Genomic DNA, 24,375 nt, shown 5'->3' with positions numbered 1-24,375 from the left:
TGACACCTCCATGGACACGTTTGTCCTGTCTACGGTCGCCTTTTCACTGAAACCTATGGAGGACGCCGGAACCCACATGGTCACTACGACAGAGTATGACGATTCCTGTGAAGTCGAACTCGAGTCTGCTGCTGTCAATAGCGACCAAATCGAATCTTCGACTTCTGCTTGAACGTCGGTATACGAGATTAAAGGCAGACCATGCGAGTGTATTACGCGCATCGATAATCTTATGCGTCCGTTGGGATGTACACAATGTGTCCCATGTTACGAAGGATGCAAGCCTTCTCTCGAATGCTGAGCGTCAGAGTCCTACGACTTTGCCTCCGCGGTGTTTGAGGCACACGCCCCTCGCCGGCGTTCGTCGAACGCCTTCGTGAGCTCCCAGACATCGATAGACAATGTTGTCTCATGCATCGACAGTGCATACAGTCTATGAAGCACCGTCAATATGAGATAGACCCTCCTCAGCCCCTACATCGGCGACTTACTTGGCGACTGTCATGCGGCGAATGAGGTCGTCGGACGTGACGGACTGATTCTGCTGCCGTTCTCGTACGAAGTCTTGTTGGATGTGCTATGACCACGAGAGACTGAGTACAAGTCCCTTCTAGAGCCTTACATGCACTCACCTCCGACGTTTCTTCGTTAACTTGCACCCTCCCTGAGCGGGCGCCGGCAATAAGGTCGCGGAACGCTGCGAGCCGCTCGGGATCTGGCATCGTGATACTCTCTGCGGGCTTATACAGCTTGGCCACTGCTTGAGGGGACTTCGCTGCCCGCAATGGGATGTTAATGTCGGTCTGTTGATGGGCCGGTAAGCACGTATGGATTACAGACACATGAATGGAAACTTGCCTTGAAGAATGCGCTTTTGCTTCCCTCACTCAGAATGATACAAGCGATGTCGGTCGGAAAGGAGAATGCTGAAAACGGGAATGCGTATGACAATGTTTGCGTAGTCATCACTTCTTGCAGCGCCCGTACGTTCAAGACACCTAACACGATCATCAGTATTGACCGAGTAAGATTTCACCATCACAGACCTCGGTCGACAAGCCTTCCCTCTTGTATACCGTCCTCCGTAACGAGAAGAACCGTACCCTGCGGCAACTGCAATGCGCCCGAATGCAGATCCTCATCTTTGCTCTCAGGCGCAAAGGGGTCTTTGTTGAGTAGCGGCAGTGAAAGTGGCAACGTATGTGTGAGCGTAAGAAGCTCCGCGAGAACCACAGAAAGTGTTGGAATGGGCACGACAGGCCCCGCGTTCGTTGACGGAACAGGCGGAGATGAAGGGAAATGCGCGAGATTCAGTGATGGAGGAAGAAGCGGCGGATTGCGAGATTGCCTGACCATGGTGTGAGCATCGATTGTCATGGCTGGGCACCGGAATGATACTCACACACGAGCTATACATGCTAGCAACACCCATTCGGCTGCGTCACGGTCTCCGTCTAGTGCTTCCTCCGCTATCCAGTCGATCAGTTGCGACCTGACCTCAGAGAGGTTGGGACCTGCGGTCGCGCGTTCAATTCTTCTGTCAACAGATACGTCGGGGTGGGAGGATTCTGCTTTTTCGAACGACGGGTAAGGACGAGATAGCAGATTGTGCGGGTGTTGCTGGACAAAGAGCACATGAAGAGTTGGAACATCCACTGCCGCGTCAAGACCAGAACTGAGCCTGTATGTCATGAATCCGGTGTTAGTAGTTGACGACGGAGACAAAACTCGGACACTGACAGATCATTAGTCAAGATTCCAACAAATGTAACTAAGTCAGTTGTTTTCAGTTTCTCGAAGCTTTCCGCATCATATATCTGTAGCGACAATGAGACGAGAGACTAGGTATACCACAGGCAGGCTCTCAGACCTTTACTTGCACTCCGAGATGGGAGACAGAAGGATGCGGATACTTGTGCGAGTGCTGTGGCTTATAGGGTATCCGCGAGCTAGATGGAATCACTCTTTCTTGATCTAGAACATACGAGCTAAGACGCGGAAGTGAGACTGTGCATCAACGGAACACGTACGGTCAACTGGACCATCTAGTTCCTTTGCGCACCACGCCGACTCCGCTGGAATACTGACAGCCCATAGGACAGTGCACTCACGCAGATCAGCGAAGTCGACATGACCGTCCTCCTCGTCTGTAAACTCAATCGCCCACCCTCCGCATGCACCGCTTCTAGACTTTGATAGATACATCTCTGAAGAGGTAGACGTGTCCTGGACCATCGCTCGGAAGCGGACGAGCGCGCGATCCGGGAACGTGTCGGGTGGGTTGTGGATATCCAAAGTAGGTATCTGCACAATGTGCATCAGCACTGGTGATTCGAGAGAGTTAAAGGAGAATGAACGCACTTCGTTGAAGGCGTCAGGCGCGCCAAAGACTTGTGAGTAGTGTTCTGAGACCAGGCGAGGGAAGCTGTCGATTTGTTCGGATGAGCATTCCTTGTGGAAGTCTTGCAAAGCAAGAGTAGGATTTTTGAGACTGTCCACACGGTAGGCAGAGACCATCGCAGCTGAAATTTGAGCTGAAGTGAGCGTGAAGAACAAGACGCGAGCAGACAGTTTACGCGTTAATCTGTGCGCCACAGACGCGACGCGTTCCTGCTTACTAATGTGTAGGAAAGTCAATACTCACTAGTACTCACTAGCTGAGTCGATAACAACTCGTCTTTCGGACCTTCAAATCTTCAATAGGGTACTGTCTATTAGCAAGCAGTCATTGTGCTGCAACTCGCTCTCAGCCACGGATGTCTATTCTCACTCGCAAGCGACGACGATCGGAGGCGTTCCAAGAAGACGAAGAATCACACCATAGCGAGCAGCCGGTTGCCGGAGAACAGTCAGAAGTGGAAGCACAGGACGGCGTCGAAGAGTCGGTAGCGGAGAAAGACGACGCGCCGGATGAGAGGGCGAAGAAGGAGCGAGAGGTATGGGACGCGTTCAGGGAAGAGCAGTATGAAGGTGCGCAGTCTCTGTTGTTCGCTATCTACGACGAAGTTGAACAGTTTGCAGTGCTCGAGCAGCTGCCGCTCTCATTGCAACGCTCGTTCGCGTTGATGCTGGAACTGGACCAGCAGGCGCAAGGTGTGAGCATGCGTTCAAAGTCCATACTCTCGGGCTGACCGATCTTGGTAGATGATGAGAAGACACTTGTACCCACAGTTCGCGAATACATCTCTGTCAGGAAGAAACTGGCTAGTCAAAGTACAACCAAGGACTCCCCGAGCGACGCCACAGCGGTTCAGACAGGGGACGAGCGAACATCCCTGCCGGATGATCAAGCGAATGCGGGAGACATACCTGTCCAGAATGCACCACAGCAGGACGCGGCGTCGACAGCGCCACCTCAAGACAGCTCGCCCGAGCCGTTAGCGTCGTCCAGACAGCTCCTCACGAAGTTGGCCAACCTATCCGAAGAAGTGGTCCGTGCTTCCAATGAGAAGGTCAATGTTGCTCGGTTCGTATACGACCTGGTGTGTGTGGCTCTATCTCCGTCTTGCCCGAAGGGCTGACGTACCGTCGTTCAGGCAGACAGGTACATTCGCGACCTTGACCGTGCTATCAAGGAACAAGAAACCTCGCTTTCACTTGGTCTCAGACCAGGTACACACCCTGCCTCCATTATCCTCCCCGAAATTGTCCCACCTACACGCACACGCGTAATACAGCAACCTCCGCCCCCGTCAGAGCCGATCCCAATTGCCGAAGTTCAGGTACTCGGAGGACCGGAGCATACATCCGTGAGCGTTCAAGCCGAAGAAGAGGATGCCGATGAGGATGAGCCTATGCTCGGGATCGAGTCTACCGAGTCGCCAGAGCATGGTGAACAACGCTCGACCCCTGTACGACCGCGTAGGCGGCGCAGTGCGAAATGGTCACGAAAAAAGAAACTTTCGGCGACCCCGGTTGATGGAACAGACAAGGGTGAAACGCCTACGCCTGAAGGCGCCGCGAGCTTGAAGCTGACGGTGCCGCCCCTGGCGTCCATCACCGCGCATGTGGGTAACACTCCGCGGGCACCAGGCGACATGTCTGAATTGGGCGCAATGGGCGACATGCCGATCGATCCCAACGAACCATGCTATTGTTATTGTAATCAAGTCTCATTCGGAGTTGTGAGTATACCTTTGTACAGGGTCTGTGTGATTTCACCAACGTGATTTGCATAGATGGTTGCATGCGACAACGCCAATTGTGAACGGGAATGGGTGAGTTGCTTCAGAATGCGAAAGCGCTCTATGTTCTCACTGTGCACTGTAGTTCCACCTCGGTTGCGTCGGTCTCCAAGAGCCACCTTCCTCGAAAGCGAAGTGGTATTGTCGAGATTGTACTGAGAAGATGGGTAAAAAGAAGAAAGGGCGGTAGTCCAGCACCTTCGCTCCTGGTCCGCTTGCCGCTATTACGAGCAGTAATTTTATACATTCAGTTGTGCGTGTTGTATGTAGCGTATTCACCTGTCTTTGTGGTTTCTCTAGTCTCGTTTCCGTGTCCTCTTCTCGTGGATCGAAGAACGCTCCGAAGCTCGCAGGTCCTCCGAAGACGGAGACAGCGGTGACAACGATGTGCCCAGCTCCGTCCCTTCAAGTTTTTGAGCGAAGTCTGTGCTCCTGATCACAGTTGTCATATCTGTCGCAGAATGCCGGTGGCATAACTTGATGGGCCTCAGGTGAAGAGGTCGGGCGAACGCTGCGACCAATGGTCCATGAAAGCTGCGAGGAACGCTAGGTAAGAGCACTATAAGAAACTGAGGCTCGGCACTGCGCACTGAAATGTTGACAGGTGAGCCGAGTGAAAATCGACAGTCGCCGCTCTTGATTGGGAGACTGCACAAGGACGTGAGAGGATACACCGCCAGTTCGAAACCACCTGTCAGCCAGGTGGCATGAGCGGTGTGGTAGACACGTGAAGCGCCCATGTGGACGACACGTCTCTGCCATCGAGGGCCCAGCTGTATCTTATCAGATGGCTGCCATGTTGTCCCCCGACGTCGTCCATCTGCCGTCGGGGTGGCTATGTTATGGTCATAATGCCTGTCGTCGGGGTGGCTATCATGAGTGGCTATGGCTCTTAGACATCTCTCGTTCACGTCCAAATGTAATCTCAGTGTTGGCATTAAGCTTGAATTAATGGTACAAGGTAATAGATGACTCGAACTGCGTCAGCCATGGATTGTTGATGTCGACGACTCGCGCGTTCGACTTGTGGTCGGAAAAGGCTCGTGTGTATCAGTACGACGACGGCCTGAAAGGTGGAAATCTTGTAGTGGATTTTCGTGTGTGATACTGAGAGTAATGATTAATACCAGCATCTAATATTGGTGCGTGCATAAGATATACGCACGAGGCCTGTGTCGTCAGATGGCTCGAGACGAGTTCAGCCCACTGTTTGCGTCGTACTGCGAACAGTTGACGCCGCAGTCGGCGAGTCCATTGATGCGATTTGATGTTCGCTGCTAGTGCCGTCGTGGCTAGTCGACATCATCTCTGCAGGGATGCTGGCGCCGGAATTTTGGCCAGCAGGCGCTTTGCCGAGACGAGCATTCGCGCGTTCCTTGCGCGCGGCCGCCTCTTTGGCTCGCTGGACATCTTGGGCAGCCCGCAACGAGGCAGCCATCTTCTTATGTTCATCATTCCGATTGTTCAGATATGGGGTCGGCTTTGTCAGGTGGCGCGGTAAGACCTTCCGAATGAGCCTGGCATTGTGCAGCGCGTGCATATTGAGGATATAGTGCGTGTCGTTGGTGTGTTCAATGAATGTTTGCGTGATCTCGGTCTCCATTCGCTCACGAACGCATCGCCGGATGCCAGTAGGACGACACTTTCCGTCCAGGCAATTGTGCTGCACGTTCACAATGAACATCACTTCCTAGGGCACCGGATGCCGCAGTTAGTGAATGAAACCTCTTGGATTCAACAATGAGACTTACGGAGGGGAGCAATGCCGTGTAAGTCGCTTCCTCATTGTGCTTGGTCAGTTCGGGCATATTGAAACGCGGATGGCAGCTGTTCGGCAACGTGAATTCTTCAACGACGACAACAGCTATTTCGGTGTGGACCAGGGCTTGCGGCACCGGTGTCATAATTCGCACAATCCGGCCAATCAACATGCGTCCCTAAGTTCGTAACGACAGGTTCTCCGTAAGTCTTAATGACGGTCGGGGTGCGATCTGCTCACGTTTCGATTACAGAAGACCCACGAGCCTTCAGCACATCGCTCATTGTGCTGCGAGATTACGGACGTCGAATTGAACCATTTGCTCCCTGTCTCGAGCTGGATGCTGTCGATCGTCATGCTGCGCAGGTATGGTAAGTTCGCCCATAGAAGCTCTTTCCCATGCGTCTGATCTTTCTTCTTGCAATGCACTGTTCCTATAAAATCATAATGACGTGAACTCCGTGTGAGTCTTCCCATGTCATGTGTACAGCTCCGACACTTACCTGCGCTAGCGACGGAGCGCGCGACGTATCCCAGGCGCCGCTGCACTTCGACGTTTTGGAAATACTGCCGAACCTTCTCACCAGCACGTACGTGTCTCCCCGACTCATCCTTCCACCAACCACCACTCACTGCGTGCTTGAAACGACCCAGGTCTGCGAATGTCCATGCGATATCACGACTTGGGGCTTGATGATTCGACAGGACACTACAGAGGCGGAACACGGCGTTGAAGCACTCGAAGATCTCCGTGGCATACAGGATGAGTGGTCCGTGCAGGCGAACATCAGCGAGGATGTGAGGTAAGGTGTGGAGCTTGGGCTTGACGAAGATGCGCTTAGGATCAATCACAGACCAGATGTCGAGGACGTTGGCAATGAGCGTTTCGAGATCGGCCTGGGATACGGTTCCAAAATCAGTGCGAAAGCGAGAACACAATGAGGCATGATTACCAGGTACTCTTCCATGTTTTCTATCTCGTCGTACCAGAGCATTGCCCCCAGCTCACCTGTTGCTCTCCAGAGATCAAACACAAGATCATTGCACAGGGCGTCATCGAGCTGGAAGATACCGAGTTGCTGTAAAGCCTTGAAGTGCTTGCCAATGAGACCGTTCTTGTATTGCACAATATACGAGGCGCGAACAGGTGGTATGTTGAGTCCTTCAATTGAAGCGGAACGCAGGCGCGTGGCGAATAATTCGTGCTGTGCAGGCTTCCATGATGAGTGCAGATGGTGCCAGGCATACTTGTCGGCGCCAAGGAGATAAGTGTGCAGTATTTCGACGGGAGTATCTGCATGTATGTCGCCGGCTGTACTCCGACCGTGTGAGTGCGCATGTCCTCTCGGTCGCACGGTGCCCACTGACCTTTGAGCACAAGGAGAGAATTGTAATGAATACCTGGCCTGAATGTCGTTCTCCACGCTAGTATGGTACAGTCGTCAGCGTGAAGCGATATGAGTGATGGAGGAGTGTTTACGGGAATCTGGTGGTAAGGTGTTATAATCCTCGCTCGGCTGTGCCACAACCCACTGCAGAAGTTCTTCTTGAATCGTCTCCTTGATTGTTTTCACGATCGCTGCCCGGTTAGGGTGATTGCGCTGATTCAGACGCGGGTCTCGTGTCTCACGATTGTAGAGGCGGAGCTGTTGTTCCTCCCTCGCACGTTGCAGCAGTTGCTGTATCCAGCGTTCAGCGAGCTTGTCTTTGACGCCCGTCTTGGTTTGCAGATCCTCAACGTCTTTCGCAACACCAAGAGCAGCCAATCTCAGCTGAGCAATCACTGCTGCCCGTGTTTCGATGGCCGTCCTCAGCCTTGATGGCTGATACATAGCAATTAGCAAAAAAAATCATGTACGGTGCGATGAATTGTGTTGATGCTACTCACGGAGAAATGCTGATGATATACCTCATCGGTCTCTCTCTCTCGGTCTGTCCCACCGAGGGTACACTTCCGACACCAAGAATTCCCTTTTAGACCAATGTGCGAGCACAGCTCGGACTGTTGAGGGTTATCGGCTGGAAAGAGTAACGGGACTATCCGAATCATGATCTCCTCCCCGAGGTCGCAGTCATATACGAGATGCCACTCCCTGTGTTCATTTGGGTGAGTCAAAGCCATGTCAATCAGTGACGTCTGAGTCTTGCTTACTCGGTATCTTTCATGAGGGCCCCAAACTGATCGACGGCACTGGCTGTCGGTGACGTCGATGCGAATTGCACGAAGTACTCCTGTGACAGCTTGGCATGAGGAAGATTGGCATGTGCGAAGTATATGTTGGTGTGTTCGTTATACTGCTTGCTTCGATTTCCTGATACATCATCTCCCCAGGCCTTTACAAAGCTTGTATACATCCGGCGGCCTTTGGAAAACTCGCGCAATGGGTTGGCGCCGGGGTACACACCTTCTGGCAGCTCGGCTCCTGTTTTTCAGGTCAGTGCTCGCTTATACAACACGTCTGTGTAGCTATACATGAGAACATGCTTACCAGAGTCAGTCAGTTCGTATGACCGGTCTGCGAGCTCGAAACAGTTGTAAACCAACTGCAAGGTACTGATTTCGAGCAGGGAATTGGTGTGAATGCGTAGCTGTATCTCGCAGGGTCAACCAAGTGAGTTATAGGTTGTACATGAGGTGGCACTCACCGATTGACCGTTTTGAACTACCTCGAGAGCATCAAAGAATACTTCTCCGTGTTAGACCTTCCGGAACCATGCTTGTGGGATTACAAAGCGTCCGTCGGCCAACTGCGCCAGCTCGCCAAGGTAATAATGCTTCCCTCCATCGGCCCACATTGGGGCCTGCATTTCGGATGGTATCTTCTCGACCCATTTACCACTATGGAATGATTCGCTGACTCTGGTTGACCTGACAGGATATTCTTCGATCCATGGTCGAATTTCGGGGTTTGCCCAATCCTAACGAAGGTTAACGAAGGTTGTCTTTGGTGAGGTGACATCCGAGGACAAACTGAGTCGCTTACCAAACCGAGCAAGTCCGGGATGGAATTCTGGTAGAACGGCTCGCCTTCCGGTGACTTTCGCAGGTTCGTGCGAACATTTGAAAGCTTGGTGAGCCGATCTTGTGTCTCCCGAAACCGCTTGAATGACGGTACATCAGAAACTCCCAGCTCATTGAGGGCCCAGATGAAGAGTTTTAGATGATCAGTTGACAGTCGTAGACGCGGCATGTTGTCCAGCATGTCGAGAACAAACGTCTGGTGGGTGGTCAGTTCCCTCGGTCTCAGTGGTACCGACTGCGCATATGTACCACTTTTGATCCGTATGGATACCACTGATCACCGGGTTTTGAGCTTGTCGAGCTGTTGAGCTCCGTATTGTCTTCGATATCAAAGTCAGACAAAGCTAGACAGGCAAGGTCAGTCGACATATCTGTGTCTATGCATAACTGGGCTAATGGTGACACACCGAGCTCGTCAAACATGTCTGCAACATTGGTCCTTGTTGCATCAAAATCCTCGCCAGTTTCGTCGTCATCCTGGAGGAAGAAGTCGGGCCCAAAATATGCTGGTAGGTTCACTGTTTGGCCATACATGTCGAAGTGCTCAATTTCGTGCGATAAAGCAGCCTCTCGAATCGCTTCGTCGTCTTCGCCTGCAGAGAACATAAGAACATCTCCGAGCTGGTCATAAAGAATCTCATTGTGTGTGTTGATCCCAGTGAATCCCTCGGACGTCTCGGCGCCATTGAAGCGAGACTGAGCTTGTCTTTGTATCTCTGCTGGATCGACAGGCTGTAATGCTGCAGCAGTGAGGTCACGATCTCTTGCTGCCCGCAGACTGCGTTGCTCTTCCTCGTGACGTTCCTGGGACACGAGGTAAGCTTTCTTATGACGCTCGCTCTGGTTGATATGCCGCTGAATCCCGTTGCGCTGGATGGTGCATGCACCATGGCTGCTTATAGAGGTACAGACTGTGCAAAGGATGCTGCCATCTGGCAACTCCTCGAGTCCTATACGAGTGTAAGTATTGATCACTACTGTCAGGCATTCAATGATTCTCACCGTGGCCCTCTGGCAGAGCTTTCCGAGCAGCAGGCATGGCTTTACGACTGTACAGCTCGCCGATGTCCAGTTTTGGTGAGTGCCAATCCGCGGCACTTTCCGCTGTCGACTTTGCCGCGCACCTGAAAAGTCAATTGCATTGTCACCTTCACCTGATTCCTCCTCCTCACCTTTCATTCACTCAGTCCATCCTGGTCGTCCTTTGTGCCATGGACCACGACGACCTTGATGCATTTCTCGATGACCCCACACAGCAGCTTCCACTATCCTCTCCATTGGAACCGGCTGCTGCCTTACCGATTCAAGAAGATGCCGACCTGGGTCCTGTCAGCAATGACATTACCTCGGCAACACCTTCACCCCGTGTCTCACCTTCTCCAGGTCTCAACGACAATGACTCGGTGCTCCCGCCGGAGAACCCAAGCACGACACCGCTGCAATCTGCAACGTTGCGACGGGATGCTGAACTTCAATATCTCGATGCTCAGGCTGCCGCCAAACGGCTCACGCCAGAGGCCAAAGGGGAGCTGAAACGGTTCATATTGGTGAGCACTGAGCAGTTACCTGAAGCCTGATAATATTTATATGAGTTCGTTGTCAACGTCAAACACTCGGCTGTACCACAGGCTGGAGATTCGGAACGCCAAGTCATGGCATATGCGACCGCACTTGCTATTGCGCAGTCGCTCGGAGCTCTCACCGCTCCTGAGGGGCCTTGGAAGATTCCAGACGAATTAAAGGTTCGTGGTTCCATCTCATTGATGCAACGACAAACCAGTGCAGATGACTCAACAATCTATTCACCGTGCAGACCAATATCAACAAGTATGCCATTCGGCTTCTGTTGTGTTCGGAGATTGGGATATATGATGGTGACGTACCTGTCAACAAAGTCATGGTAAGTGACTTATGCATCACGCCAACCACTGTTGCAACTGAATGATTTGTAGGCCCTCGTCGAAACCAAGCTTCTTTCAGGCACTCACTTGGCCAATGCACGACACACCGACGACGGGAAGTGGGCGATTCTCGAGGATTGTGCACGTCACTGTCTCACACAGCGTAAAGGTGATATCAAGAAGCGAGTGAGTAGGATTTTATAACACGTCCAATGGTGACATTGACATTTGACGACTGTCGGGTCCACTCACAGATTGAAAAGTCCTTTAATCGTTCCGAATTCAGTCAGCTGGAGGCACCGTATAAAAAAGGCACACATCTTGTCAAGCTCACGCAGTCCATCGTGCAGATTGGTACAAAGTCGGTGAAACATACGGGTGTCGTAGCCACCGCAGCATTGTGCGCACGCATTGCGATCTTGGTATGAACACGCACAGAATTTCCCATACAGCATTAATGAATGATAACTTACAGCGCGACGTACTCAAAAGCAACCCCGACAACGAGAATTATTGGGCAGTTGTTGATGAAACCCTGCGCAAGATTCGTACCAAAGGCAAAGACGCCGCCGGAATTTCGAAGTAAGTCGAATACAATATGCAGTTCTCGTGGTTATCAACTCATTATGCACGTGGAGGGTTGTTCAGAAATACGTGGACAAGGATTGCAAGTATTGGCCTGGTGGTGACATGTCGACATTGAGCAAGGACCCCGCGTTGACGCGCGATCACGTTCAACTGAACAATTTCGCAAAGTCTCTCGCCACGACTCTTCCACCGAGTACAGGCTCAGGCTGACAACTGCATCACATCGCACGTCAATAGATCTGTTATACCCCCTCCGAATTGAGATATATAACATTGCGTCACAACGATCCAAATTTCCGCTTCACTCCCGCGACGACAGGCAACACATCATCCTCTCCTGGTCCATGACCTTCCACGACTACTACTCGCTCGTCTCTCCTCTCTCTCTCTCCCGCCGCAAAGGCTAAGATCGGATGCGGCCGACCAAGTTTGGCGAGCTGTGCTGCTGGAATGAAGTTTTCCAGTTGATAGATGCGTGCACGAGCATACGTCCACCGGCCACAGAATTCATATGCCTCGTTCTCTGCTCGGCGAAGCTGCGCCCGCAACTCCTTAATTGTATCTTCCGCGGATTTTTGATCTGTACAAACTTGTATGAGCATATAATACATGAATGTCAGAGGATCGTAGTATCGTACCTTCAACCGTCGTCTCTGCATCAAGTACAACAGGGCGCTCATTTGCTTCTTCCTGGGAGTACCCTGCAAGCTCGTCTGCCGGATGTCATGGTCGGCCATTGAAAAATCAATGGATGAAACAGGACTTACTATTGGCATCCCCAGTGTTGTCGACCCCCGCAGCCTGAGTGACTCCTTCATCCTCGTCGTCCAAGTCACTCGCAGGTAATTGGGAATCAAGCGGCCCTCCATGCCTGTATAGTCTGTCATCAAACATTGGTGAGTATGAATCACACATATACAGTGGGCACAATCATACTTTGCCGTCCTGAATGTCGACATGAGGCTTGCAATGCGAGGTTCGCGGGGAGGGCTCAGTCCGCGGTAAACATCGGGGATCCTTCCTTCGTCAAGGTCTGACCAAGTCGGTTGATCATACATGTAGTTGTCCGATGGCTCGTGTCGAGGCGACACAGGTGGATCGGACATCTTCACAGGCAGAGGGCGCACTCGGGACAAGCAGTGAATCGGTGTCGTCTTAGAGGCCTTCGAATCACCGAGGTGCCCCTTTCAGCCACGTGGAGCCCGAGTCCCCGCTTACAATCACTCACTGTTATGCACACATGCCCGAGACTTCCGTCCTCGCTGCCAGGTGCATTCTGTACATGCTCTTGCTAAGTCTAACACCTGCAATATTTACGGTCATCCCCTCGCTGATCAGTACGCGCGCACCACGAGAGGAAATCAAAGGCGCTCACGAAGTGCACGTCGACAGAGAAGTTGCGAGAGCGCGACCGTGCGCTCGCAGTCCACTCTGTCGACGTGCACCTGGAGGCCGGCGAAATTTTTGTATCCATACTACGCATGTGGCATAGTCATTGCGTACACGTCGACAGAGCGGACTGTGAGCACACGGTCGTGCCCTCGCAACCCCCTCAGTCGATGTGCACCTGCCAGCTGGCGAAAGCATGTACTCGTAGTACATGTATTTCTTCGTCAACCGCATTCGGATAATATCTGCGTATTTTATCAGAGACACTGAGCATATTGTACTGACTCACACTATCACCTCCATGGACTGCTCCACCGCGGCGAACAACCACGAGGGCTGCGTCGTCACAACACCGATACCAAGCTCGCAGGGTATGGCGTTCACGGCTGACAGCAGCGGTGTGTTCAAGTTGAACACCGAGTTCGTGAACAAGGGTGTCTTGTGAGTGTGCTTCGACTTTGGGAGGCGATTTGTTGTGCTGACGGGTGTATGCGCGGCAGGACACGGTTCTTCAACCGCTCGTCGGTCCTGAGCGCGCTGCAGAGCAACACGTCCACCCTCCCTCTCGATCCTTGGCAACACCATGGCAAACTATACCTCACACGCCCGACCTTGATGGTGTCAATCCCAGGTCGATGTGGAAGTCGGGCATTGAGACCGGAGTGAGGGTGAATAAGATGACTAGAGGATTCAATTGGATGCCATTATGTACTTTTGATACATCGCTGCGATACACACCGTGACCTTTGTGAACCACGCAGCCCTCCGAGCCTTGGACTGGCCAATTGTGTAGACAAGAAGAGAGAGGACAAATGAAATAAGGGTATGATATACAGTGGCCGGACGCCGTGAATCCAGGCATCGACCACCTGTTCAGCCATCTGGCGACCGACTGGCGATGAGTTCACGGCAACTCCATCTTCTTCCAAACATGGACCACACGTGAACGCCGGCTGGCTCGGGCGTGTCCGCGGGGATGTGCGGGGCTGACCGGGCCGGGTGGCTGCCATCTGGTTCCGAACTGGCGGTGTAGGTGAAGGAAGGTGTCCGCACGAATTGTCCGTCTCCCGGCATCTCGCTTGACTAATTTTCTGAGTTGTAAAGGCGTCTTCCGCGCTCATGCCATCGGAAATGTGCTCAGATGTGACTGATGGGTCTTCGGATGCCCCTGTGGATCCCTGAATGGTAACAATTTGTACCACATCCTGGATCCGAAGTGTTCGTGCGCGCGTGTCTGGCGCGCAGCAGCTTCGCGAATGAAAAGGTATCTTGTATGCTTCGAAGCCTGACATTGCTCAGAAGGCGACATCGGCTACGAGAATACAGCGCGCGACATAGAAGAGCACGGTCGTGGGGATGCAATGTGGCCCGGCCTGTCTCTCGATCTGCGGCCAGACTCAGATGCGCTAGTGGTATCACGGTCACGTGAGATACAAATTACCTACTGGCCGTCGCGACGCGTACGCGCACCACGCTCACACACTAGTCGCGCTGATGCTCTATGTTATGTAGCTAGCTTCACATTTTCAAAAGGCTGGAAGTTTATATTAACAGAATCTAGATACAGACGGTCCAGCCGAGCCTGAGGTAATCGGTGGATGATCCGTGCACGGTACTACGTCGATGTAGCTATACAGTAATCCATGTCCTCCGAAACATAAGAGTCAAGGAAAGATGCCCACAGCAGGCTGAAGCCGGCCCAGTCCGCAAGACGAATGCTACAGTATCGGTGTCCTTCCGGTCTAACTATGGATACACGGGATTTTGTGAGCAAACATTGAGTTGCGTGCATGTCATGCCATGATGTCTGTCCATATGCTAGCACATACACTACCTACTCATAGATCGTCCTCAGGTAGACATGGCGTATTTTATGTGTCCTCTTGACAGGCCCACAATGGATGAAAACGCGCCGGTCGTTAGCGCAGCCGCCGTCCCGGTATCAGGTGGGTATTGCCCCATTGTGTCAAGCTCAGTGGACGACAAATTTCAGGACCCGCGAACTTCAATCTTCTCCTTCTCGCCTCTGTTCCTCTTCTTGCGCTCACCTTGTCGTATGTTCACGGGGACACCAAAGCGAGAGAGGTACTGGGAAGAATGTCAGCGTGACGCCGACTTGGGAGGTCTACTCAAGGTTGCGCACCTTTGTCAGCTCTGTTGACTCCGCTAGTCCTGGGAAGTCCTTGGTGGGGTAGACGATGACAGGACCGCCCCAGCACTCAGCGAAGACGGGTAGTGTATGTGTCTCGAGTGCAGAGCCGAAAAGGTTCAGTGCTCGGTACCGGAGCAAGAACGTTCCGTCCATGTTGCAGGCGAGATCCTACAGGCGAGCATCGACGTCAGAAATAGCCACCCGCTTTGATCCGGCACCACTGACCGGGAATACGAACAAAAGTGTTGGCCTGCCTTCATGGTGGAAACAAGACGCTGACACGAAAGTGGCACCCACAAACGCGTGCGTACGACTCGAATACTCCGGGACGGGCACACCGTCAACGACAGCAGCGCTTTCCGGGCTGTGATCTCTCTGGCCCGATGGATGTTGTTCCATTTCAGGCCCCGCAGCATTTGCAGGAGCGTAATAGAAACTGGGCAAGGTCAACGGCAGATCGCTGACGCGGAGGGTGCCCGGAAGGGGCCTTTCTGGCGTATGAGCGGGAGGCCCAGGTCGCAGAGGAAGACGAGAAGGACCTGCGCCGGAGCTAGATGGATACGCCATGCCATGTGGGTCGGCTCTCGCACTGGAACTAGGAACTAACTGTGTCATAATCGAAGCCAGAGACGGCAACGCTTCTGAGCGGGGACCTGTGGGACGCGGAATGGTTTTCGGGGGCGATGGCTCTCGCTGTGGTTCTGCGTCATTCGGGCATGGAGGAGGCGGCCACTGGAAGAGGTCGACGTAGCATATAAATCCATATGCGACTGCTTCGCTGCTCCAAGACGAACATCGGATCGTTAGCTTTGCAATGTTACGACCGTGTAGGAGAACTCACTTCACATCAGAGACCTCACGTTCTGACTCTTGGGGCGTACCTTCGTTGAATGTCTCGAACAGCCTGAGACGCACGACAGGTGGAGGGTCCAATGGCCTTCTATCTCTGTTGCCACACCTTGATGATCAATCCAATCAGTGTGGTCTCTCGCAGTACTGAATCGCTCCGCTCACTTGCGGCCCAGATCTGCCTTCTGCAACTCGTCTAGTTCGGCACGGACCGTTCTATTTGCGAACGGCCCTGAGACGAAATGGACAGACCTGCCTATCGGGAGGGGACTCTGGGGCTGTACTACCTGTAGCATTCCGTAACGTGTTAGCTGCGGATATCGGGCAAGAGAACTTAATGACGCCTACGAGATTGCTTGGAGGCATCGATGGACAAGGCCCGGCGCTACGATGCGACAATACTAGTCTCCGCCTGAGACTGTCGAGCCTGTGCGAGGTTATGACCAGTTGTAGTTGAGCTGTAGGCCTTATGATTGGGGGCCAAAGTCCTGGAGATAGCGCTGCCTCAGGGACTTATGTAGTACGTGTGGGATGACTCCTTATGTAAACTACGCTCATTGGAGGAGCTCACGGAGTGTTGTATCCAACCATACCAGGCCCTGGTCTGCGGCTGCCTGCAGGTGCCATATGTCTGATGACCTACACCGGAATGGAATACGCTGATATACAGCGTTTGCAAGTCGCCGTTGCCATATTTGGTAATGTCCTGTTCATCCCACGTTCCTCAGGGTCCGGAGAAGTGACTTACTTCGCTACCCGCCGTTGTGAACTCTACTCGACACAACCTTCATCCAAAAGGCGCTGGTGCAATGTGGACTGGGGACGGGACGATGACTGCGACCGACACGGGGATGATACGAGTAACAAGAGGCATCGCCGCGCAAGAACAATTCAAGTGCCCGAGAGGGTAGATCACGTGGGGGACGTCGTCCCGGCCTCATCATCTACTGTCACAACCTCAGAGTCGAGACTGACCGCGGCCATTCGGACTGCCTGAGCTTTTGTCTCTTGTTGCCAAACGAGCCAGGATCTAGACATCTAAGACTGACTGGCAATCACCGATCCAGCGACCCAAGGTACGTAGTGCGCTAATATTGGTTTGAACCTGATCTGTGATCAGAATGGTACATCCTAATAGTACTCACGACGCTTTTGAATCGAACCGGCGCTGGGATCTCGAGGTGTGAGCTCGCACAATGCATCGGGGGGGAAAACTCAGCGTCACCCCAGCGCACGCAGAGCAGCTGCTTTGATGACTTATAGCAGAGCGCGTCAGCCAACACCCGGGTAAATGGCTACAGAGTTCAGCTACGGTACTACCAAACTATGCCTCGTGACTACCACGATTTTTCTAATGCGGGCAGCATGGCTGCTCTTCATGGAGCTAGACACCGCACAGCCGTGTGGTATTGCCAGGCAAGAGGACACGTGTCACGGCAAGGTACCGTACTCGGTATGTGGATTCCCAGTTGAAGCATTCTTGCACACCGGCTGGCGCTCAGACGTGCCAGCCTGAGTATTCGAGTGCTGTGATTAGACCGACATTACCAGGCGCCCTCAGCTTCGCTTCGACATCGATGCGGTCTTTTGAAGCCTCGCCCAGAGGCGTGTACTTGTTTGAGCGGGGAGGGCCGGGTTGCCTGATGCTGCTGTGCGCCTTCCCAATTTAGCAGGTGTTCTCGATCGCCAGTACGCCTACCATGAGCAGGCTCGCATCCTGTGTGCCGTCGCCGCCAGCATCCCCCATCGAAGAACTACAAGGCGAGAATTATAAAGCCAGTTTGGACTTGCCGCTGCCTCTGATCAAACGATATCACCTTCTTCAGTCAGGAAGCCCTCACTGCGCTCTTCACCTTAGGCTCATTGACATTTTCTGTCCGTCACGGAGACCAGTAGCCGCATGCATCTCACATATAAAATGAGCCCTCATTCCTCACCGCTCGAGCATCATTACCTTCGCATATCCAGTGCCGTCAATGACCCTGTTCATCATTCTGGCACTCACAGCGATCATGCTTGAAGCTTGAAGACTCGCGCTCCTCCGCCACTAGTGACGGATACGGCACCATTCAAAGGCACGTACGTGTCCAATACAAAAAATCCACGGCTCATTGTATTGTTTACAGACACTTACGTTTTATACAGGTACTTACACACTGCCTCATTGCCTTAACAGTAAGACCTCGCGACCAACTTGTCGGTCCCAAGTCGACCCTAATGAAAATGCGGCGACTCGATTGTCGCCTAGCGCTTCCATATAGTCATCGGACTCGTGTCGCCCAAAGGGCTCCTGGTTCTCGGTCATAACCGCTATTTGTCTACATTTGCGCCGCCTCTCCTCCACTTGCGGTCTCCGTGCTCGACTCGTGTGGCTTTGTGCAGCCAATAGAGGTGAGCCTTTCATTCTTGCTTCCACAGTACATCAGACGAAGATCCAGCTCGGTTCTCTTCGTGCTACGCCGTCGTGTGGATAGCCCGGCAATGGTCACTTCCCTTGAAGTCTTCGGATCTCTCCAATGCCGGTCGCCTTCAAGTTCTCACAGGGAGCCTCCCTGAGGTCCAAAAATGGCGGGCGCCGTTGGAAGCAGGGAAAAAATATCAGCGTTCTGTCCGCGCCCGACATAGCAAAATAGCGGTGGTATCGCCGCAGGTTGTTCTGTCTTGTTCCCCGCTCCCTTCCGAGGCTCGCACCCGCTTCACGGGACGGCGAACTCCCTTTACGTCCATGCTGTGAGCTTCGCAGTCAACCGCTGCACATCATGAGGCCGTGAACGTTGCGGTTAGGTCATATGCTAGCCCACGCTCATTCTCCCCGGAACGCTACAAGATCGCCACGGGAGGGACAATACGGGGTCCGGGACTGCGGTCGCATATGGGCCCGCATCCGGATCAGTAATTACTGTCCGTTGCCGGGCCCTAACAGTAGCCCGAAAACCTAACTGTGCCTTCCCGAGGCACGCGGATCGTGGTCCATAGCCGTATTCGAGCGGTACAGGTACCGGCGCGCGATTGTGTCGGTTAAACGTGACTGGGCAGGGTTCAGCGCACGTACGACGTGGATGCCACCCTCACCTCCAGTCAGCTCAGAGTCAGAGATTTAGCGAATGCCCGTTCCGCCAGGAGCGTCGATGAACCCTGCGGAGGTATGCTTCCCTGTCGTTCCACCGTCTGATCCTGTCATAGGCGATTGGCCTGCATCGATCGCGCCCGGGCCCGGGACATAACACCGTAGTGAGAGCATCTCGACACATCGACGTAAGTATGAGATAGTGTACGCAGCACCAGGCGCGGACGGCCCAGGAACCTTGTAGCATGAGTGCAACGATATAGGGTCGGAATCCCAGCAAGTCAGATAGTCATGGACCGGCGCGGTGCGATGCAGCCGCGGTGCAACTCCACAGGCGGAGTTGTCCGAAGTCCAAACGGGGCTCGAGAAAGGACTCTCCGTCGTCGACTTACTATAACGGTACGTTGCCGAGATCTCATGCTTCCCAACATAGCGCAGTTATACATACCCGCAAAGACTCTGACAGACATGGCTGTATTGTACCCGAGCAGACCGAATATTGTTGAACCAGGGGGTTCAATGTAGTGGTGCCGGCACTGACAGACCTTGTCCCGCTGAGCAGCAGCAAATCACGATTCTATTGACAGTGTGTTACCAGATCTCGTGTAGCCAATCCCATCGCATCGAATGATGAAGGAGTTTTCAGATTCTTCATGTATCTCGAACTTCGCCTTCGTCAGTTGTTCCGTCACCCATATTGCGGTTCTAACGGGTGTGCCAATGTAAGGAAGGTTCGAGCCGGGTGCAGACAAGCAAAGCTTACTTCGTGTGCAGGGTGAGAGGACCCGTCTTCACGGTGGACCTGCCCTGGGCAAGGGCAATGAAGATGATCACCTGATCCTGTATACAAGAGCCTCAGAAGCTAAGAAGACGTACACAATTCATGATACGCACCTGCATGTGTTCGTCCACACATCCTTCGTACCCCAAATTCCGAACCAGCTCCCCCGCGGCCTCCTCGCCGACCTTCGCTGGCTTCTTCCCCTTAACACCGACAGCGCTGCCACCCAGCACGCAGCCACCATCCGTCTCAGCCCAAAGCACGATACCAGATCCGCTTCCCACAGCGTCACTGGGATCTTCCCTGATCGCCTCTATGTCAATTACATCGGGAAGAATGCCCGCCTGCTTTAGGATCGCCATTGCAGCATTACGCATGGACGCTGCCAAGTGTGCGGGGAGGCCGGCGACATATGAACGACCACGCACGGCGATCACCTTGCCCCGGTTGATTAGGTTCACAGAGGGTAGAGGTCCGGGTACAGTAGGCACTAGGACACGCACTCGACCACCGCCCTTTGGATAGTAGCCGCGTTTCTTCACTTGCAAGTCCGGAGACAGCCCAAAGTGGCGTTTCATGAAGGGCAGGAAGACATGGGCGGTGTAGTCAATCTGGGGTGCTTGGATGGCATTCGTGCCGCCGCACAGCACCAGCTCGGTATGCTCGTTCGAGGCTGACCTTCCGGGCGAGAAGAGGAGACACGGGAAGGAACTTGCAGAAGAAGAGTCGTTGCTCCTGCTGTCCCTGGGTCGGCGGTGTAGATCCTCGACAGCTGCATGTCGGGGCCAGGTCGATAGTGAATTTCTGTGGTACCAGGATCGCTTCCCGATAACTGTCCCTGGCATAGTTCAGCGACGAGACGAAGGCCTGTACCAGCGGTCAATGAGCCCTAATATGCAGTAACAGTAGGCTGCTGCTGCTAAGAATAGGCATCACCTGCTGCATGCTGCGCCTTGAGGCCTGGTGGGCTTCGACCGGCGCGTATGTTCTGGATGGTTATGGGCTGGCAGAGTAACGTGGACAATGCCACAGCGTTTCGAAGCAGTTGACCACCACCTTCGAGGACGCTACCGTCCAGAGTGATTTCAGTTGCGGCCATAGTACGCAGTGCACGGATCTGACTGCGCTCGAAAGATCGAAGAGACGTTCAAGAAATACGCGAGGTACGCGTGGAATAAGTAAGCCTTGCGTTCAAGCCTAAGCCAGTATGATTACCGGCATAATTGGGGACGAGTGCGGTGAGGTCGTTCATGTACTATAGTAGCGCCGTGTAAGTAGGTTGTGGCGCGGCCAGTGAAGCGCGGGCACGCGTGCGACGCGTCGCAGCGCCTATTTACTACCCGCTCGACGCTGAGCCCGACGCCGACCACCACCACTGCCGCGAGATCAGGTATCCGCACGACCAGCAAGCGACCATGGGTGATGCTCAGCGCAAGGAGCTGAACGCATTCTTCTCGTTCTTCGCCACATTCGACCTCCCTCGCCCGGTGACAACCGTCGCTGACCTCTCGGACGGCGCAGCCCTTTTCGAAGTGCTCTCTGCTGTGTACGTACTCCGCTCTCGTGTCGGCGGCACCATTTCACGCCACGAATGCATATAGCGATGCGGAATACTTCCGCCAACCGACGCGCCCTTCCGCACAGCCCTCGGACAACTGGGTCCTTCGGTTCAGCTCGTTGAAACGTCTGTTCCGACTCATGACCCAGTATTTCTCGGATGTCCTTCACCAGCCGAACAGTGCGCTGGAGGTGCCGGACCTGCAGGCCGTTGCACAGGACTACCATGTACCAGCGACTCTCAGCATGTGTCGGCTCACCATCGCCATCGCCGTGCAGTGCGAGAACAACAAGGACATCATCGAGAAGATACAGCGTCTGACGGAGTCGGAGCAGCACTCGCTCATGCGTGTCATTGAGCAGGTTATGTCGAAGGTAAGGCGTCGGGCGTACGGCACGGGCGATGCTAGCATGACCGAGTGCGTATACACCCATTGTGACATTCTCGCGGTACTCAGTAGGTTAACATCCAGGGATGACCACTACTATAACCTGCAATCTGAGCGGAGCAAGATCCTCTCAGAAAAGAGACCCTGGAGAAAGTATATCAGACTCTGCTGGAGGAGCATCGTACGCTGCAGACGAACTTCGACGACGCCGTCTCAGAGAAGGACGATGCGCTCGCTCAACTCAGGCAGCACAGCGCGAGGCAGAGAACAAACGGGTTGACACAGGGGGATACCATGATGCGGGCAGAGATGGACCGTCTCCGAACTGAGCTGTGAGCGGGACATCCTTTGCCAGCCCGTGCCGTCGACTGACGTGCGAGGAGTATTACAGCCAGAAGAGTGAGGACAATCTGGCCATGGCAGAAGCAGAGCTCGACAAGCAGACGAAGCTTGTCACGGACCTCACACGGAAGATTGACGAGCTGCAGGTCAAGGCAGACGAAGCCGCCCGTCTGAAGGACCAGGTTGACGAGTGCGACATTCCACTCAGTGCAGGCGAGTTCTGACGCATTTGGCAGATACCGGCATGCGGCAGATAGACTGCAGAAGACGGAGAATGTCATGGAAAAATACAAGAAAAAGCTACAAGAAGGCGCTGATCTCCGGCAGCACGTCAAGGCACGCTCGTCCCCTCTGATTCCAACATACGCACTTGTCTCACTCTCAATTTCAGGCACTCGAGAAGCAGAACGCCGACCTAGTCGACAAGAACGCCTCGCTTGAGGAAGAGTACCGCAAGGTCGCTGCCTTCAAGCCGCTCATGGACTCGTACAAGACGCAGATCGCTGAGCTGGAGACAAAGATGTCCGCGCGCACCAAGGAGCTCGATGCGGTCAAATTCGACCTCGACCAGACGAAGACGAAGCTCAAGGTGACCGAAGACGAGCGTGCAAAGGACTCGGAGACGCTCGAGCTCTACCAGGAGCGCGTGCGCGAGCTGGAGCTTTCCTCGCAAGCGCGGCCGCCCACGGCCAAGAGCGCGCGGGCCCGTGCGGACGGCGAGGAGGGCGGAAACATGGCAGAGATGACGGAGGAGGAGCTCCTGAACCGCGATGCGGCGGCGGAGCAGGAGGGCGAGGACGACGATGTCCAGGGTTTGGGCGACGAGCTGGACTCTGCAATCTCGGGCACGACTATGACGGACCTGAAGCTCCAGGTGCGGAAACTACAGAGAGAGTTGGAAGCAGTCCGAAAGAACGAGGCGGATGCAAGCCGTGTGCTCGTGCTAGAGAACCTGCTAGACGACGCCAACCGTATGAAGGCTCGCTATGAGTCTGATTACTTAGGCGCACATAGAGAGCAGCTCGTCCTGCAGCAAAAGCTAGAGGAGATTCGAAGCGGCAAGTCGATGGGCGATGGGTGAGACCATGTTATTGCGACTGTGACTGGACGACGTTACTGACCATAGCCCCCAGAGCGGAAGCTGCGATCGCGCTGCGCCAGCGCTTGAACGAGACTGTCGAGCAATTAGACGAGCTGCGTAAAGAGCACACTGAGCTCGAAGTCAAATTCGACGCTATGAACAAGGAGTTGACAATCGCCAAGTCTGACCGTAAGTGCATCTCTCCCCTATTGTCGCTTGGGCTCTGACGTCGGTGTAGTCACCCTCGTCAACAAGGACCAGCTCGACATCCTCGCAACCCTTCGGGAGTCCGTTAATGAGGACAAGGCTGAGATGGAGACCGAGATGCAGCAGCTTAAAGACCAGCTCAAGGACCTCTCAGACAAGAACCGAATGCAGCTTGAGCAGGTCAACGGTCTGCTCCTAGAGAAAGTCAGTCTCCAGAGCGAGGGAATAGACCAGCGAGATCGGATGCTCCAGCGTGAGCGTGCTATTGGGTGCGTAGCACTGATGAACGTTCTTCGCTGTGCCCAGTCTCATATCATGCCTGACAGTGACCTCCGTGCTTCGTTGTCCGGCAAGGATGTCCCCGAAGACATCAAAGCACGTCTTCTGGCCATGCACGAGGAAACATCCAGTACAAGGAGCAGCTCAAGACCACACAAGACAAGCTCCTCAAAGCTCGCAATGTAAGAACACCCCGTGAATGTGTGCTGAGCTGCCTAACATTTCTGCACAGTTCATCAAGGAGCAGGACAAGCTCTTCAAAGAAGAACATGCCAAGAAGGGCATCTCTGTACCTTCGGTGCGTAACTCTTCACAAGCTGTCAACTAGGTAATTGAGGTGTCGTACAGGGCGCGTTCGACGAAGCCGAGGGCAGCTACCGCTCACAGATCAAGATCCTCGAAGAGGAGATGGCGCGGCTCAAAGTAGGCTGCACTCGCTCGGCACTGCGGAACTCGCTGACACGCCATTTACCAGCGCCTCATCGCCGAGCAAACGAAGCGATACGCACGCGAGCAGACGCTCATGCTCAGCATCATTCACGGCTATGGCATACGCATGGCCCGAGACGCGCTCGGGAGCAAGCAGCAGCAGGCACGCGGGCCGACGAGTTGGCTGGGTCAGCAGCGGAGAAACGTGAGTGACAGTTGTTGTGCATGAAGCGCATGAGTCTCATCATGCTACCCGCAGCTTGGTCAAACATTGCGTCGATGACCGACCTTAGAGCACCCGGACGTTTGGATACACTCTCCCCCCTTAAGTAACTCCCCGCTCCCGGATGGAAACCTTTATGCACCTCACATACCTCCACACACTTATTGGTACTTACC

The 24,375-nt window shown here is 53.8% G+C and overlaps 8 protein-coding genes across 8 annotated transcripts; 3 read left to right on the top strand and 5 right to left on the bottom strand.

Moving 5' to 3' along the window:
• Positions 1 to 226: 226 nt before the first annotated feature.
• Positions 227 to 2,546, bottom strand: B0H18DRAFT_933791 (putative alanine racemase-domain-containing protein). Its single transcript, XM_048041762.1, has 10 exons — positions 2,362 to 2,546; positions 2,031 to 2,304; positions 1,871 to 1,974; positions 1,741 to 1,817; positions 1,403 to 1,681; positions 1,047 to 1,348; positions 841 to 998; positions 633 to 803; positions 492 to 577; positions 227 to 433 (listed from the first exon to the last, which is right to left on the bottom strand). Exons 1-10 carry the CDS (start codon positions 2,515 to 2,517, stop codon positions 313 to 315), a joined length of 1,728 nt encoding a protein of 575 aa, XP_047893061.1. The 5' UTR covers positions 2,518 to 2,546; the 3' UTR covers positions 227 to 312.
• A 192-nt stretch (positions 2,547 to 2,738) lies between these two features.
• B0H18DRAFT_1009544 (uncharacterized protein) lies at positions 2,739 to 4,462 on the top strand. Its single transcript, XM_048028867.1, has 6 exons — positions 2,739 to 2,970; positions 3,022 to 3,093; positions 3,145 to 3,482; positions 3,537 to 4,124; positions 4,179 to 4,217; positions 4,270 to 4,462. The coding sequence occupies exons 1-6, from the start codon at positions 2,757 to 2,759 to the stop codon at positions 4,372 to 4,374; spliced, it is 1,356 nt and encodes a 451-aa protein (XP_047893060.1). The 5' UTR covers positions 2,739 to 2,756; the 3' UTR covers positions 4,375 to 4,462.
• Positions 4,463 to 5,099: 637 nt separating this feature from the next.
• Positions 5,100 to 9,134, bottom strand: B0H18DRAFT_933788 (uncharacterized protein; the record flags this gene model as incomplete). Its single annotated transcript, XM_048041761.1, has 12 exons — positions 5,100 to 5,291; positions 5,350 to 5,874; positions 5,936 to 6,121; positions 6,244 to 6,840; positions 6,897 to 7,255; positions 7,312 to 7,368; positions 7,424 to 7,766; positions 7,832 to 8,036; positions 8,096 to 8,351; positions 8,433 to 8,538; positions 8,647 to 8,862; positions 8,928 to 9,134. The coding sequence occupies 11 exons, from the start codon at positions 9,132 to 9,134 to the stop codon at positions 5,383 to 5,385; spliced, it is 3,024 nt and encodes a 1,007-aa protein (XP_047893059.1). The 3' UTR covers positions 5,100 to 5,291; positions 5,350 to 5,382.
• Positions 9,135 to 10,176: 1,042 nt separating this feature from the next.
• On the top strand, positions 10,177 to 11,664 carry B0H18DRAFT_1119495 (uncharacterized protein; the record flags this gene model as incomplete). Its single annotated transcript, XM_048033946.1, has 7 exons — positions 10,177 to 10,512; positions 10,594 to 10,707; positions 10,779 to 10,865; positions 10,918 to 11,052; positions 11,121 to 11,288; positions 11,342 to 11,448; positions 11,505 to 11,664. 7 exons carry the CDS (start codon positions 10,177 to 10,179, stop codon positions 11,662 to 11,664), a joined length of 1,107 nt encoding a protein of 368 aa, XP_047893058.1.
• A 68-nt stretch (positions 11,665 to 11,732) lies between these two features.
• On the bottom strand, positions 11,733 to 12,560 carry B0H18DRAFT_1119494 (uncharacterized protein; the record flags this gene model as incomplete). The annotated part of the gene is made up of 4 exons (XM_048033945.1): positions 11,733 to 12,034; positions 12,093 to 12,167; positions 12,222 to 12,334; positions 12,391 to 12,560. The coding sequence occupies 4 exons, from the start codon at positions 12,558 to 12,560 to the stop codon at positions 11,733 to 11,735; spliced, it is 660 nt and encodes a 219-aa protein (XP_047893057.1).
• A 2,173-nt stretch (positions 12,561 to 14,733) lies between these two features.
• Positions 14,734 to 16,290, bottom strand: B0H18DRAFT_382990 (velvet factor). Its single transcript, XM_048037853.1, has 6 exons — positions 16,193 to 16,290; positions 16,010 to 16,131; positions 15,837 to 15,953; positions 15,221 to 15,773; positions 14,987 to 15,163; positions 14,734 to 14,931 (listed from the first exon to the last, which is right to left on the bottom strand). Exons 1-6 carry the CDS (start codon positions 16,208 to 16,210, stop codon positions 14,833 to 14,835), a joined length of 1,086 nt encoding a protein of 361 aa, XP_047893056.1. The 5' UTR covers positions 16,211 to 16,290; the 3' UTR covers positions 14,734 to 14,832.
• A 3,068-nt stretch (positions 16,291 to 19,358) lies between these two features.
• On the bottom strand, positions 19,359 to 20,959 carry B0H18DRAFT_1009490 (RNA 3'-terminal phosphate cyclase). Its single transcript, XM_048028866.1, has 5 exons — positions 20,629 to 20,959; positions 20,463 to 20,559; positions 19,806 to 20,403; positions 19,675 to 19,751; positions 19,359 to 19,616 (listed from the first exon to the last, which is right to left on the bottom strand). Exons 1-5 carry the CDS (start codon positions 20,789 to 20,791, stop codon positions 19,481 to 19,483), a joined length of 1,071 nt encoding a protein of 356 aa, XP_047893055.1. The 5' UTR covers positions 20,792 to 20,959; the 3' UTR covers positions 19,359 to 19,480.
• A 148-nt stretch (positions 20,960 to 21,107) lies between these two features.
• On the top strand, positions 21,108 to 24,259 carry B0H18DRAFT_1119490 (HOOK-domain-containing protein; the record flags this gene model as incomplete). Its single annotated transcript, XM_048033944.1, has 14 exons — positions 21,108 to 21,238; positions 21,294 to 21,706; positions 21,763 to 21,970; positions 22,030 to 22,170; positions 22,217 to 22,310; positions 22,372 to 23,057; positions 23,114 to 23,250; positions 23,300 to 23,537; positions 23,595 to 23,677; positions 23,707 to 23,729; positions 23,780 to 23,845; positions 23,896 to 23,970; positions 24,023 to 24,181; positions 24,236 to 24,259. The coding sequence occupies 14 exons, from the start codon at positions 21,108 to 21,110 to the stop codon at positions 24,257 to 24,259; spliced, it is 2,478 nt and encodes an 825-aa protein (XP_047893054.1).
• Between the last annotated feature and the right edge of the window lie 116 nt (positions 24,260 to 24,375).

The sequence above is a fragment of the Fomitopsis serialis genome (assembly GCF_022376445.1).
Source record: "Fomitopsis serialis strain Sig1Antser10 chromosome Unknown B0H18scaffold_36, whole genome shotgun sequence".
NCBI classification, from domain to species: Eukaryota; Fungi; Basidiomycota; class Agaricomycetes; order Polyporales; family Fomitopsidaceae; genus Fomitopsis; species Fomitopsis serialis.
The sequence above is the reverse complement of the archived record's forward strand: the minus strand, read 5'-3'. Positions and strand labels throughout refer to the sequence as shown.

What these genes read in the sequence shown, in the direction of transcription:
- B0H18DRAFT_933791 (XM_048041762.1), bottom strand. Translation starts at nt 2,517, where the DNA reads ATGGTCTCTGCCTACCGTGTGGACAGTCTCAAAAATCCTACTCTTGCT. An exon ending in CGCCTGACGCCTTCAACGAA is followed by an intron (nt 2,305 to 2,361) that starts GTGCGTTCATTC and finishes CACATTGTGCAG; the next exon opens with ATACCTACTTTGGATATCCA. An exon ending in TTAACGAAGAAACGTCGGAG is followed by an intron (nt 578 to 632) that starts GTGAGTGCATGT and finishes TCGTGGTCATAG; the next exon opens with CACATCCAACAAGACTTCGT.
- B0H18DRAFT_382990 (XM_048037853.1), bottom strand. An exon ending in CGTGAGGTCTCTGATGTGAA is followed by an intron (nt 15,774 to 15,836) that starts GTGAGTTCTCCT and finishes GTCTTGGAGCAG; the next exon opens with CGAAGCAGTCGCATATGGAT. An exon ending in CACTTTTGTTCGTATTCCCG is followed by an intron (nt 15,164 to 15,220) that starts GTCAGTGGTGCC and finishes GCTCGCCTGTAG; the next exon opens with GATCTCGCCTGCAACATGGA.
- B0H18DRAFT_1009544 (XM_048028867.1), top strand. Translation starts at nt 2,757, where the DNA reads ATGTCTATTCTCACTCGCAAGCGACGACGATCGGAGGCGTTCCAAGAA. An exon ending in ACTGGACCAGCAGGCGCAAG is followed by an intron (nt 3,094 to 3,144) that starts GTGTGAGCATGC and finishes CGATCTTGGTAG; the next exon opens with ATGATGAGAAGACACTTGTA. An exon ending in CTCGGTTCGTATACGACCTG is followed by an intron (nt 3,483 to 3,536) that starts GTGTGTGTGGCT and finishes ACCGTCGTTCAG; the next exon opens with GCAGACAGGTACATTCGCGA.
- B0H18DRAFT_1009490 (XM_048028866.1), bottom strand. Translation starts at nt 20,791, where the DNA reads ATGGCCGCAACTGAAATCACTCTGGACGGTAGCGTCCTCGAAGGTGGT. An exon ending in CCTGGCCCCGACATGCAGCT is followed by an intron (nt 20,404 to 20,462) that starts GTCGAGGATCTA and finishes TTCTTCTGCAAG; the next exon opens with TTCCTTCCCGTGTCTCCTCT. An exon ending in GTGTGGACGAACACATGCAG is followed by an intron (nt 19,752 to 19,805) that starts GTGCGTATCATG and finishes TCTTGTATACAG; the next exon opens with GATCAGGTGATCATCTTCAT.